At 38.4% G+C, this 15508-nt stretch overlaps 1 protein-coding gene across 13 annotated transcripts in view; it reads left to right on the forward strand.

Moving 5' to 3' along the window:
• LOC131439486 (collagen alpha-1(XVIII) chain) overlaps positions 1-15508 on the forward strand; it is an 805709-nt gene that overhangs the window by 21496 nt on the left and 768705 nt on the right. For 10 of the 13 annotated variants that reach the window (XM_058610552.1, XM_058610559.1, XM_058610549.1 and 7 more), the window contains exon 2: positions 11812-12287. In XM_058610552.1, the coding sequence (XP_058466535.1) occupies positions 12283-12287 (5 nt within the window). In that variant the 5' untranslated portion in view covers positions 11812-12282. Of the gene's footprint in view, positions 1-11752; positions 12288-15508 lie in introns of those variants that run through there. The other 3 variants (XM_058610551.1, XM_058610550.1, XM_058610562.1) reach the window with 3 other exon arrangements.

Below are 15508 nucleotides of genomic sequence, written 5' to 3' on the forward strand. Positions count from 1 at the left end.
GACTGTACACCGCTGCAGGTATGCCATCTGGTCCGGCCGAGAACGATCGTTTCAACTTCTTCGCTGCGGCAACAATCATATCGGGATAAACCAAAAATGTGTCAATGTGCACTAAATTCCCAGGAACATCCACCGCGGCGGTCTCCGCATCGATACCGGAGGCTGTTTTTTCTGCAAACACCGAAGCAAAGAACTTTGCAAACAGATCACATGACTCCAAGGATGACCTGGATTCAGCACCATCGAGACAAACTTTTGAAGGAATTGATGAGCATTTACGTTTCGAGTTTACAAAAGTCCAGAAATGTTTGGGATTCCGACGAAGATCAGTTTGAACCCGCATAACGTAGGATTTGTACAACCCCGCGTTTAATTTGCGATAGTTTTCACTGGAACTTTTGAACATTCGTTTTATTTCAGCGCTTTTCCAGCGACGATGTTTGCGCTGCCAAGCATTTCGAATTCGTTTCAATTTACGAAGCAAAGCTGTGCTCCAAGGAGGACTTATTGGCCGTTTTACAAAAGGCAAATTTGAACTTAACCACTGAGTAAAAGATGCCATTTCATTTGCGTTGTCGATATCTTGCAAAGCACTCCAGTTAACGTTTTGCAAGAATTCAAGTAAAGCACCAAAATCAATTTTTCTATAATTTAGTGGCCTTGATTCATTCGTGGAGTCCATGTTGCTCGTAGTACTGTTTGACATACTGTGATAATGTCTGTGGAAGTTCTTGGCCATCCAAAACTTCCTCAGAATATTGGTCTACCAATGAGACAGATGATAGTAGTGAGTTTCTTTTTAGTGATCCATACTTGTGATATCACATTCATTTCATGGGATCATTGTGATGAATTATGAAGAAGTGCTTGTTCATCCAAAAACTACCTGGAGTTCAGACCTTAAGATCTACCAGAGTATCAAAATACACTAACGAACTTAATTTTCCCGCTTCATACTCGTGATTCACAGAAGTCCTTGGATTGCTGAAAATATTTCTGAAACAGCTCAGAATAGACAACTAAGTAATATTATTATGATTATGAGCAACATTGAAAAAACAATTGTAAGTCCCAGAAAGTCGATGTTTTCAAAATATTTTTTTTAGATGACACTAAATATCGACGTTTCATGCAATTTATAACTTTTGGCATCAAAAAAAAATTCCGATTTCGGAAATTTCATGTACTTCCCCCTATGGTGCCTTTTCCAGATCGAAAATTTCAAACTTTAACCGCCGGGCAGCACCCATTACCTATGTCCGATTCAGCTCAAATTTTGAATGAGGACTTTTTTTGAGGTGATTGAACTTTTGAGCACTAGCGCTTTACGAAATTAGAGGTGATCCCCAAATATTGGCACCCTTGTATATATAAAAGTGTTAAAAATCAACGTGTTTTGTCGGTTACGTCACTTGTACCATCATATCTCCGGAAACAGAAAACGCAGGCATTTGATCTTCGAACTTGATCAACGGCCCAATAGTAGCTTTCAAACGACCCTAAGCTTGCTAAAATCGGTTTAGCCATCTCCGAGAGACTTGCGCGGTAAAAAAACAAAAGCGTTTTGTCGGCTACGTCACTTCTACCATAATATCTCCGGAACCAAAAGTCACAGCTGTTTGATCTTCGAATTCAGTCGATGACTTTCAGTGGCTATCAAACGAGTCTACATGTGCTGAAATCGATTCAGCCATCTCCAAGAAAATAGAGCGCACAGAAAAAAGATATGTGCTTCGGTTGTTCAGTCGATTGACTGACGTGATTTTGATCCAATGTTCCTCGGTTGTAGTCGCGCTGTTGCATTCGATCTTTTGTTCTTTTATTTCATTAGATTTCATACCATGTGATTTTCAAATCACACTATTTAACATGTTCTTGAATATAAATTTTAGAAAATGTAAAATCACCAATTTTTTTCGAACTGTCCGTTAAGATAAATCCCTGAATAACTGCACACACATAAATTCACTCACACACTGGCGACATTTTCTGATTCCGTCGAGCAGAGGCGAATGGTATGTGGGCTACAGGAAAAAAAGAATCTTTCTTTAGCAATTCTATATCCTTCTGTTAGAAAAAGGCTAAATGAAATCATTTAAAACGAGTTGTAATCCCTGATGTCAAGGAATTACCCAAGATATCTGCTATCCTAACTGTGTGCAAAAAATAGTAAGACTTTGTTCATAATTTTCCATAAATACGTTTATTTCTTAAGGCAATTTACATAAGTTTTTCTTCGCCGTAGGATCACTTTTACATAGAATTCTTATCCTCATATAATCACAGAAAAAAAATGAATTTTACAGGTGACAGAATTCTACATACGATACAATTCACAACTACTTTATTTTTCAAATGACGCAATATTGCACTCACACAGAATTTTACACGCTCCTAGTTTAATTTGTAGTCGGCTACCAAGTGTCGCTGTATGGATTTATATTTATGAATTATTCAATGAACAGATATGAGCTCTGTGGTTCAGTCGAGTAACCGATGTGCTTGTGATCTAATTCTTCTCGGTTCAAGTCGTGCTGCTGCTACCGATCTTTTGTTTTGCCTTTCTCTATAGAAAGGTATTAGAATTGCTTGAAAAACTGACTTTCGAACGGAGCCTCGGAGACCCATAGTGTTATATACCATTCGACTCAGTTCGTCGAGATCGGAAAATGTCTGTGTGTGTGTGTGTGTGTGTGTATGTGTGTGCACTTTTCGAAGATATTTGAACGCGCACAATTTTCTCAGAGATGGCTGAACCGATTTGAACAAACTTGGGCTCGTTTGAAAGCTACTGTCGGGCCATTGATCAAGTTCGAAGATCAAATGGCTGTGACTTTTGGTTCCGGAGATATGATTGTATAAGTGACGTAACCGACAAAACACGTTGATTTTTACCGCTCTTATATATATAAGGGTGCCAAAATTTTGGGATCACCTCTATTTTCGTTAAGTTCTAGTGCTCAATAATTTAAGCACCTCGAAAAAAGCCTTCTTGCAAAATTTGACCTAAATCGGACATGCTTAAGGGGTGCTGCCCGGTGGTAAAGGTTTTACAATTTTCGATCTTGAAAAAGCACCATAGGGGGGAGTACATGAAATTTCCAAAATCGATTTTTTTGAATTAAAATTTGAATTTTTTGAAAAAATCAACTTTCTGGGACTTAGAAAAATTTTCATAGTGCCAAAAAGTCGATTTTTTCATATTTCATATTTTTTCTAAGTCCCAAAAAAGCGACTTTAAAAAAATTTTTTTTTTCGAGATGACAATAAATCTCGACGTTTCATGCAATTCTAAGCCTTTTGGCATCAAAAATTTTTTTTCGATTTCGAAAATTTCATGTACTCCCCCCTATGGTGATTTTTCAAGATATATGAAAATTCCACTAAGTGGACTAAGAAGGCTTTTTTAAGATTAGCTTTACTGATTACAAATAGGCAACGCAAATGTCAAGCACTAATTTGGAAAAATGATGCTGACTGTGTGACATAAACACTGAAGCATGCTTTTGTGAACTACTCGAATCAATCTGAATCTATTAGTTTCGAAATTAGTATCCGAAATTATTTAATAAAATTATGAAATACATTTTCATGAGACTGTAATGAAAGAAGAGAAAGGCATTATCACACCACTAGGTGGATTAAGAAGGGTTTTTTTTTTAAATTTTGCTATTGGATAAACTAATGCAGAGTCAATTAATAACTTGAAACTTCAATTGTCTTTATGAAATGATAAAGAAGTTTCATGTAAGAAAGGTCACGAAAAGCAAGAATGTCTCGAACTGGGACATTGGATGGTCTACCTTGGGTACACAAGGAATTTATTAGTTGAGATCTGACATCACGATACTCCACGCATGTCCAAAGTCACAGAAATTCAAATTCGAAGGAGATGTGCATCTAACGCGTAGTGATTGGACATGAGTCTGGACATCACACAAATGAAATCTCTACTCACATCCTGTCCCCTGACCCATGCCTTTGTCGATATTTTATGAATAATTGAATGCATCCACCGACCCAGATCATCTCTATCCCAAGAAGCTTGCCAGCTGGCAAGTGTTCTTTGGCGAGACGCGCTATAGAATTCGTTAAAAGCAATCGATGTCTCATAAATTTCACCCTCAATAGCACCACGTTTGGCTATGAGCCGGGACCCAAACTATAATTATCATTCAATATGTATTTGTTCATAGTTCAAAATAGTCGATTTCCGGAATAGCCTTAAATGGGCGTAGCGATTCACGTTTGATGTCTTCAATTGACTCAAAACGGTTTCCCCCGGAGCGGTCGTTTGAGTTCACTGAATAGCCAGAAGTTACACGGAGCTAAATCAGACAAATACTGTGGTTGCTGACCGATATTGGTAGAATTTTTGACGAAGAAACAATGCAGTATGCGATAATGCAAAAATCAAGCGTTATCGGCCCACAATTTTGGCCCCTTTTACGAATAGCCTCGTATTGGTTGTTGACAGTTTGGCCGGTCGGAAGGAATTCGGAGCGTACCACTTCTTGATAATAAAACAAAACTGTCAAAACTGCCGTCCTGGACGTGGTTCGTCGTCACCGCGTTCTCGATCCTATTTGAACAATTTGTAGCAATCAAAAACACTTGCTCGTGACATACAATTATCACCGAAGCACTTTTGCAGCATTCTAAACGTTTCGGCACCAGAAATTTGATTCCGCACACAAAACCTAATGGAACTTCTTTGTTGATTAATTTCACTCATTGTAAAAATCGTCGTTTGTACTTTTAATACTTCAGAAAGACAGACGTATACAAAACACTGAATATTTTGATGTGACATTTGGCACAAATTTCACTGACAGTCAGCGTTGGTGATTGCCGAAAGTTTGACAGAAGCTGCTATATTGCTATCTATATTGTATACAACATTTTCAATCCGATTGAAGCTGCTACAAGAACTCGAGTCTCTCAATGCATGAACCGTGAGAGAGTGTTGCTACATTTCTTCGCTCCACTTCATACTCTGAGTATTTCACGCCCTTAAAAAATTTACAGTCTGATAATGATCGTTGCTGTGTAGAATTTCCCAAGAGAGAATCGCAAGTTGACAATTATCGCAGAAAATCGAATCGATGATTCGACTTGATGATTCTCATACTAGATCGCAATATTTCAAAACCCTTGTGTGGAGCATTCACAGACATTTTCATAGACACAACTTATACAAAGGTTATATGCACATAGTTAGAATAAACGGCAACAGTAAAGTGATTCTATCGTGCCTGTATAGAATGGGATCGCGAGACGAGAATAAGCGACCGTTTGTTGCTTCAGAGAGGATCCCCACAGCAGCGTGCTAACCTTTGATCCTCAGAAATTTCATCGAGAGAAATTCGCTCTCGCACTGGTGTCGATTCTTTGTTAAATGAGCCATGCCGGGTTTTTGTTGTTGCGATGATATCCGTCTCTCTTTGATGGCACTGATTCAATCGTGTGAAGAGTTGCCAGTGAGCGTTCTGTGATACGATAAAAGCCATCCTTGCTGACAGTAATACCAACCTAGAAAAAAAAATATTTCGACGAATAAGGTTTCCGCGTGGAATATAATTCAAAAGTCTTACTACTGTTTGCCTACAGTAGAATTTTTCCTGTGGCTGAAAGGTGTGCTGACCGAAGATAAATTCGTTCGCATATGGCAACGATTTGTAACTTCTAATGAGAAAACCGAAACGTTTCCAGAGTACCGAAGCTGTTTCAAAAAGGTAACTAAATTTGTAACTTTGATTTAATGAAACCAGAAACTTATTTCCAACTATTCGGAACGAGGGTAAAAGCAGAAGCTTAATCTATTCATTATGATACACCTAATGACGCATCCCCTTGTTTTTTACCGTACTGCGATAAACTATTTCTCAACATCAGACTCATTACACAATTGTCGGACCCCTGATGCTTGCCAGGCATTCCGAGATGAATAAAGCCCACTCTGATCTTCCTTAAGTAACCATAAACTTTGTGTACCACCTGCTAACATGTTCCACTAGAAATAGCTTGATAGTGTGCCATGGGCAACGTTACAAAAGAGAGCGAGAGAGAGAGAGAGAGAGAGTGAATGAGAAAGTGAAATGCTACTGAAAGCCTAGGCAGCTTGCTTTAATTATGCGAAAGTGTGACAGCTAAGGACGAGTAAAGCCCACCAATGAGAACCCTCAAACGTCATGTTCATGTGAATGTCGGAATGTCTCCAGTTGTGACCGGGTAATAGATCAGCTTGTTGTGATACAAATTTTTTCTTGAAAATAAAAAAAAATCTTTGATAAGCAGCAGTGTTGCGAAAATATCAAATAATCAAATCTCACCGCTGCAGAAAATCATACGCGATTTTCGACAGCGATTATCACTATCTACAATATCAATGATAATTGTGATCACTCGAAGTGAGTATGGAAAATATCACACCCCGTCCAATATCACCATAGTGATGTTTCGTAAACTCACACATGATTATAAATTATCATCATTGAAAATCATTCTCACAATTATCAGCCATGCAAAGATTTTCACTATCACATGGTGATATTCAATGAGGTGAGTGAAGTTTTGAAAATCAATTTCAACCAAATCTTATCATGCAGTATGATTATTTTTGGAATGGGTGGTGTCGAATCTCGATGTCTGAAGTAATTTGAAATTGTTGATAGTGAAATTCGGTTCGTAAAAATTCATCTAAACCCATGGCAATATGGATATTTTTGAAACGGGTATGATGAGTAGATGTTAAATATCGATGTCTGGAGTCATTTTGAAATCCAAGATGGCGGCTCTCGGATCATGAAAATTCATCTGAAACCATGCAATATGGGTATTTTTGGAACGGGTACGATGAGTAGATGTTGAATATTGGTGTCTGAAGTGATTTTGAAATCCAAGATGGCGGCTTTCGGTTCATGAAAAATTCATCTGAAACCATACAATATGGGTATTTTTGGAACGGGTACGATGAGTAGATGTTGAATATTGGTGTCTGAAGTGATTTTGAAATCCAAGATGGCGGCTTTCGGTTCATGAAAATTCATCTGAAACCATGCAATATGGGTATTTTTGGAACGGGTACGATGAGTAGATGTTGAATATTGATGTCTGGAGTCATTTTGAAATCCAACATGGCGGCTCTCGGTTCATGAAAATTCAACTAAACCCATGCAATATGGGTATTTTTGGAACGGGTATGATGAGTAGATGTTGAATATTGATGTCTGGAGTCATTTTGAAATCCAAGATGGCGGCTTTCGGTTCATGAAAATTCATCTAAACCCATGCAATATGGGTATTTTTGGAACGGGTATGATGAGTAGATGTTGAATATTGGTGTCTGAAGTGATTTTGAAATCCAAGATGGCGGCTTTCGGTTCATGAAAATTCATCTGAAACCATGCAATATGGGTATTTTTGGAACGGGTACGATGAGTAGATGTTGAATATTGGTGTCTGAAGTGATTTTGAAATCCAAGATGGCGGCTTTCGGTTCATGAAAATTCATCTGAAACCATGCAATATGGGTATTTTTGGAACGGGTACGATGAGTAGATGTTGAATATGGGTGTCTGGAGTCTTTTGAAATCCAACATGGTGGCTCTCGGTTCATGAAAATTCAACTAAACCCATGCAATATGGGTATTTTTGGAACGGGTATGATGAGTAGATGTTGAATATTGATGTCTGGAGTCATTTTGAAATCCAAGATGGCGGCTTTCGGTTCATGAAAATTCATCTAAACCCATGCAATATGGGTATTTTTGGAACGGGTATGATGAGTAGATGTTGAATATTGATGTCTGGAGTCATTTTGAAATCCAAGATGGCGGCTTTCGGTTCATGAAAATTCAACTAAACCCATGCAATATGGGTATTTTTGGAACGGGTATGATGAGTAGATGTTGAATATGGGTGTCTGGAGTCATTTTGAAATCCAACATGGTGGCTCTCGGTTCATGAAAATTCAACTAAACCCATGCAATATGGGTATTTTTGGAACGGGTATGATGAGTAGATGTTAAATATCGATGTCTGGAGTCATTTTGAAATCCAAGATGGCGGCTCTCGGATCATAAAAATTCATCTGAAACCATGCAATATGGGTATTTTTGGAACGGGTACGATGAGTAGATGTTGAATATTGGTGTCTGAAGTGATTTTGAAATCCAAGATGGCGGCTTTCGGTTCATGAAAATTCATCTAAACCCATGCAATATGGGTATTTTTGGAACGGGTATGATGAGTAGATGTTGAATATTGATGTCTGGAGTCATTTTGAAATCCAAGATCAGCAATAAAAATATACTACGAAAGTAAGAAAATTGTTTGAAGTGATAGATTAAACATAGCAAATCTTCGAAAATATGTATAATTGGATTGTGTTAGTTTTCAATCGCCAATCATTTGGTTGACAGCAACCAATTTGATGTCAACAATTCGACTACCAGAATGCTCAACAAACGAGTTCCTTACTTTTCCCAAGCTTTAGAACAGTAGTATTGGTTCAAGTGCAATATTTGCAGAACTGTCGATGATAAATTTTTGATAGTGATTCTTAAATAAATGTCTGCTTTCGCACAATGAATTCAAATCTACAATACCGTCTCGAAGTGTTGCACTAATTTTTCAAAGAAAATTGTCCGTTTTTATCCGAAATTTGAAAAAAATTACCTCTATAAACAAACGGTAAGTAATGTCGGAAACATTACTGCAAAATCGACGTTAATGCGCAATAGCCTGCACAGTTGTCTTCTAGTAGACCTACAAGCTTATGAAATTAGAATTTAGAGATGCAGATTATAGCGACAAAATTACAAGGTTGTGTAGCAGATACTACCAATCACGGTGACGTTTAATATTTTCAATTCACACTTAATGCCATTTAATATATAGTAAATGGTTAATTGATGAGTGTTACTTGCCGCTAGATGACACTCAACTCCCGAAAAAGTTAAAACTCCGTGGTTTTCACTTCAGTTTTGGTGGGTAAAACACGGTGATAGATTGCATTCACGAGAATAAAATACCAACACCAAAAAAGAACTTCCATGCACTGTCCACCCTTCTGGCATCAGTTGTAGTTTCTTTCCTCTTTCAAATTCATCATTTCTCCGTTTTTAACAACAAAAATATTGAATGCAACACTGGAACCTGCAGAAAAATCCGACCGAAACACAGCGAAACAACGCAGAGCAACAAAGAAATACAATCGCACGCGACGAGCGTTCTACACAAACTAAGTTCAAATTTTTCGAAAAATTTTCATAAACTAGAAGTTCACATTTTGGATATCAAAATGACTCCAGACATCGATAATCGACACCTACTCATCATACCCGTTCCAAAAATACCCATATTGCATGGGTTTAGTTGAATTTTCATGAACCAAGAGCCGCCATCTTCTATTTCAAAATGACTTCAGACACCAATATTCAACATCTACTCATCATATCCGTTCCAAAAATACCCATATTGCATGGGTTTAGTTGAATTTTCATGAACCGAGAACCACCATGTTGGATTTCAAAATCACTTCAGACACCATTATTCAACATCTACTCATCATACCCGTTCCAAAAATACCCATATTGCATGGTTTCAGATGAATTTTCATGAACCAAGAGCCGCCATCTTCTATTTCAAAATGACTTCAGATACCAATATTCAACATCTACTCATCATATCCGTTCCAAAAATACCCATATTGCATGGGTTTAGTTGAATTTTCATGGACCGAGAGCCACCATGTTGGATTTCAAAATGACTCCAGACATCAATATTCAACACCTACTCATCATACCCGTTCCAAAAATACCCATATTGCATGGGTTTAGTTGAATTTTCATGAACCGAGAGCCGCCATCTTGGATTTCAAAATGACTCCAGACATCAATATTCAACATCTACTCATCATACCCGTTCCAAAAATACCCATATTGCATGGTTTCAGATGAATTTTCATGAACCAAGAGCCGCCATCTTCTATTTCAAAATGACTTCAGACACCAATATTCAACATCTACTCATCATATCCGTTCCAAAAATACCCATATTGCATGGGTTTAGTTGAATTTTCATGAACCGAGAACCACCATGTTGGATTTCAAAATCACTTCAGACACCATTATTCAACATCTACTCATCATACCCGTTCCAAAAATACCCATATTGCATGGTTTCAGATGAATTTTCATGAACCAAGAGCCGCCATCTTCTATTTCAAAATGACTTCAGATACCAATATTCAACATCTACTCATCATATCCGTTCCAAAAATACCCATATTGCATGGGTTTAGTTGAATTTTCATGGACCGAGAGCCACCATGTTGGATTTCAAAATGACTCCAGACATCAATATTCAACACCTACTCATCATACCCGTTCCAAAAATACCCATATTGCATGGGTTTAGTTGAATTTTCATGAACCGAGAGCCGCCATCTTGGATTTCAAAATGACTCCAGACATCAATATTCAACATCTACTCATCATACCCGTTCCAAAAATACCCATATTGCATGGGTTTAGTTGAATTTTCATGAACCGAGAGCCGCCATGTTGGATTTCAAAATGACTCCAGACATCAATATTCAACATCTACTCATCATACCCGTTCCAAAAATACCCATATTGCATGGGTTTAGTTGAATTTTCATGAACCGAGAGCCGCCATGTTGGATTTCAAAATGACTCCAGACATCAATATTCAACACCTACTCATCATACCCGTTCTAAAAACACCCATATTGCATGGGTTTCGTTGAATTTTCATGAACCGAGAGCCGCCATCTTGGATTTCAAAATGACTCCAGACACCAATATTCAACACCTACTCATCATACCCGTTCCAAAAATACCCATATTGCATGGGTTTAGTTGAATTTTCATGAACCGAGAGCCGCCATGTTGGATTTCAAAATAACTCCAGACATCGATAATCAACATCTACTCATCATACCCATTCCAAAAATACCAATATTGCATGGGTTTTGATAAAATTTTACCAACCGAAATTCACTATCATCAATTTCAAATAACTTCAGACAATGATTTTCGACACCACCCGTTCCAAAAATAATCATACTGCATGTTAAGATTTGGTTGAAATTGATTTTCAATACCACACTCACCTCACGGAATATCACCATGTGGTAGTGAAAATCGCGCATGGGTGATAATCGTGATAATGCTTTTGAATGATAATCATGTGTGAGTTTACGAAACATCGCTAAAGTGAGATTGAACGGGTGATGATTTCCCCAATACTCAGCGGTGATATTTGATGTTTTGAAAATTTCGCACACCGATATTAAGTGATAATCGTTTTCTAATATCATTCTCAGAATATCAAATGATTTTCTTCATGATGTTCGGCGATGATTTTGTAAGTGATAATCACCAACAATTATTATCGGCGATAATAACTGATTTTTGATATTTTGAGAATGATAATGCCAACACTGATAAGCAGACCATAATCTCGTCATCTACGGTTCCCACCATTATCGGGTGCGGTGCAGAGCGAAGTGAAAAGACTAGAGAAAATGCATGTGTATTATGTTCTGTGTTCCAAGTACTCGGGCTCGGGCAACCGTCAAATGCTTCCCGGCCTGCTGTGTGCGGTGTTGATTTTATTCTGCTGTTGTTGTTGTTGCGCGATAGTAATCGGAGCCATTTATTATTATAATTCTGCGTCCGCCCCTCTCGTCACTGTCGCCGCCGGTCCACACCGTGGAAAAAAGAGGAGTGATGTTTTTTTTTTGTTCTAGCCTTACCCCCTAATAGAAGTTATTTTCTTCAGGATTTAGAAGAAAATTGAATACCGGAAATTACAGTGATTATTTGACAACGAAGAAAGCGGGAAAAAAAAGGTGCGAAAATTGATAAAGTGTTCGGCACTCAGTTCAAATAAATAAAGCCGCAATCTGCAGTGAAACCGTCATCAATCATTTTACAGTGTGTCACACCGAGCGCGACAAAAATCATAACGCGGAGCAATCAAAGTGTAGTAGGCGAAAAGAAAAGAAGAAAAAAAGCAAATAAATCCGACCCCCCGAAGAATAAGGAGCTACAGAACGTGATTTCGTCTTTATCAAATCAACCGCCAGACGTGAGCTGGGGTGTAAGTAAGTAAGTAAGTGTGTGCCTGAGGCCGGAGTTGACTGACTGGGAACAATTACGGCGGCATTCCCACAACGAGTCCCGTCACGACTGTCGAAGCGCCACATCGCACCGGGTTGGGAAAGGAAGCGCCCACATAAATGCAGCAGTAATGAAGTGAGTAGTACTAGTAGACTCTGTTTCCGAACATTGTTCCCATGTATGTATGTACTTTTGATTTCAGTATCCGACGGGAAGCTGGAATTCTCTTACAGAACCGCAGTTAATCTCGAGTGGCGGCTATAAAACAGCAAATTTCCAGTGCATTTCAGAGGGCGATAAATGCTGTGTGTGTTAGAGAGTGATTCACACTTGACACGGGCACGTTTTCACACTTCGGTGGGGTTTGAAATCAGCTGAATTTAACCGAAATTTCTTTATTGGAAAAGTCACTTTGTTTCCAATTTGCTGCTCCGTACATTGTCTCCCGACTTCTTGATAACTAGTGCTCCGACGCCGCGTGATTATTTCCATTTCCCTGTGAGTGTAATTTAAACCGCCACAGCTTACAGCCCCGAAGGATGCTGGTGCCCAGAAAGGATCGAGAGCATGATTCAATCATGCAGTGCGCCAGTCATGACACCACTTATATAGCCTTCAGCACCTAATCTGCCCTCCTAGGTTTAGCTAGAACGGCGACGTGTGCGTCATTAAATATGCAAATTTTGCACTACATGCGGTCCATAAAACCAAATGCTGCTGCAAACCGCACCGGCACCGACCGCGCGCGTTTGCTCGGTGTATGGATTTGTCATCTGCCCTCGGTTTTTGCTGGGACGATATTCCGAACTTAACATTGAGGGCATCTTGCTCTACGAGCTACAAAAGACTGCACTGACGACGATGATTCATTGTTCTATTTTCAACTAATGCTGTCAAGTGTTCTTAGCGATGTGCAGTGCCCATGGTGGTTTCCCGAACAGGAACAAGTTCTAGAAATCCATTTATGGCAACGATTTGAGTTATTCAATATGCGTGAGTTAATTTTAAGCATTCGTGTCATGGTAATTCTTCTCATCTCAACGCTTACCTATTTGCATGTTGGGGGTTTGCAGATATGGCGTATGAAGACGATTTCGCATTACTACTTTCTAATACTGCACTAGTATCGTAAGGAATTACTATACCAGAATTACCGACACGCTCATATATAATGCGATTATCAATTTATTTTTATTCTTACACACTTACGAATTGGATCTGAAACACCAATTCTGTTTGACTGTTCAGTAAAATTACATGATCTTTTCCGAAATTCGTTTAAGTAGGGGAGAGTGTTCGGTTACCGGCACCCTTTTCTTTTAAGCTTATAACTTCCGACTAAGTGCACATTATGCGTACATATATACATCAATGGAAAGCTAAAATTTCCTAGCTAACAACTGAATAAGAAACAAAGTTGATTCAATCGGTTGCAAAAATTTTATTATCAATTTAGTAAAGTGATACATTTTGGCCTTTTCAAAAAAGGTATTCGGTTACCGGCACCCCAAGAAATTTCGAAAAAAATGGAAAAATATAAGTAAAAACTCAATTTGTTCAAAGAAAAAACGGAATTTATTCTTTACGGAGGCATTTTGGACAAAAATCTTCATTGTCTGATGGTGATGGTTCGCCTTGGCTCTCTGGACCAATGATTTGGATGGTGGCGCCTTTGGTGTTGATTAGGTCGGTCTTTCACCGATTGAATACGTTGCTGCAGTCGAATTTAGCGGCTTCTTCTTCACTTAGTAACATTGAATGGCATTAATCAGTGCATTAAAGTTCATTTTCCTTGACTTGGACGATTTGTTTGAAGTCGCCATGGCTAACAAAACCAGAGAACCAAAGTTTTTACACTAAGGTCTCTTTTTATACGGGGTTTACGTACCGTGTTAAAAAAAATCCGTGTAAAATAAAACCGTGTTAATTGCGGAAACCGTGCAGAAAAAATCGCGTGGAAAATTTGACGAAATAATTCTAAAACCCGTAGATTTGAGTACTTGTTTGTTTTGTTTTTGATAAAATGTAACTGTTTTTTTACAATAAAAACGGAAATCTAAAAACCAGCCTGAGATTACGAGAAGGTCTACCCGATCAGAAGAGAATAGAAGACTAAGACCATACTGTGTCATTCTTTTCAAAATAGCTAAATAGTTCTATTTGGTATTGGTTAGGTTGAATTAAGAGCTAAAATATCAAAACAGAATACCAAAAACTTACACCATTTATACCAGATTCATAACAAGTTGAGCTATTTAAGATACCAAAACAATACCACAAGAATATTACAGGGTTTGGCACTCGAAGTGTAATCAATTAAAAAGGCCATAAATTCAGTTTGGAAAATTACTTTTTCTTAATTCAAAGTACAAAATGTGTAAAAATAATACAAAATTCAGAATCAATTCACTTTTGCTCGATATGACAACCTTTTGCCTTGACTTGATGACTTGAGAGAGCGAAGGAGTTGCTTCGTTTGGCCGAATGTGACTTGCAGGTATTTTGGCCCACTCGCGGACAATAACTTTTTTCAGCGCCTCGAGACTGGTGTACCTTTTAGTTCGGACTTTGCTCTCCAAAATGGCCCAAAGAGAATAATCCATTGGATTCGCATCTGGTGAATTCGAGAGCCATTGTGTGCACGTGATGAAGTTCGGAACGTTGTTTTTCAGCCATTCTTGGTTCACTCGAGCTTTGTGAGACGGTACCGAGTCCTGCTGAAACGTCCATGGTCTGCCACCGAAATGTTTGTCTGCCCACGGCTTCAAAGCAACCTCCAGAATACTTTCCCGATAATATGACCTTGACGCCAGACTCGATGAAAACGATTGGAGAGCGCCCATCTGCGGTTACAGCGGCCCAAACCATTATCTGTTGCGGGTGCTGCCTCCTGGTGGCCAATCGATGACTCAAATTCTCGTTTTGAGAGTTTACGAATTGCTCAATTGGAAAAATTTTCTCGTCAGAAAATACAATGTTCGGAAATTGACCGCTTTCGGCAAAACGAAGCAACTCCTTCGCTCTCTCAAGTCATCAAGTCAAGGCAAAAGGTGGTCATATCGAGCAAAAGTGAATTGATTCTGAATTTTGTATTATTTTTACACATTTTGTACTTTGAATTAAGTAACAGTAATTTTCCAAACTGAATTTATGGCCTTTTTAATTGGTTACACTTCGAGTGCCGGACCCTGTAGTTTATACCCAATTTCTTTCTTGATGTCTATTTGTACCCAATTTTGATTACTACGATTTAATCGTGCTGATCTAAAAATAGAATCACAAACTTAATGTATTTATAGCCAACATTTAGGCGTATGAAATTTGCCATAAAAAATTATTGAGAGGGAGAGCTTAAT

The sequence above is a fragment of the Malaya genurostris genome, chromosome 3, assembly GCF_030247185.1.
Source record: "Malaya genurostris strain Urasoe2022 chromosome 3, Malgen_1.1, whole genome shotgun sequence".
NCBI lineage: Eukaryota > Metazoa > Arthropoda > Insecta > Diptera > Culicidae > Malaya > Malaya genurostris.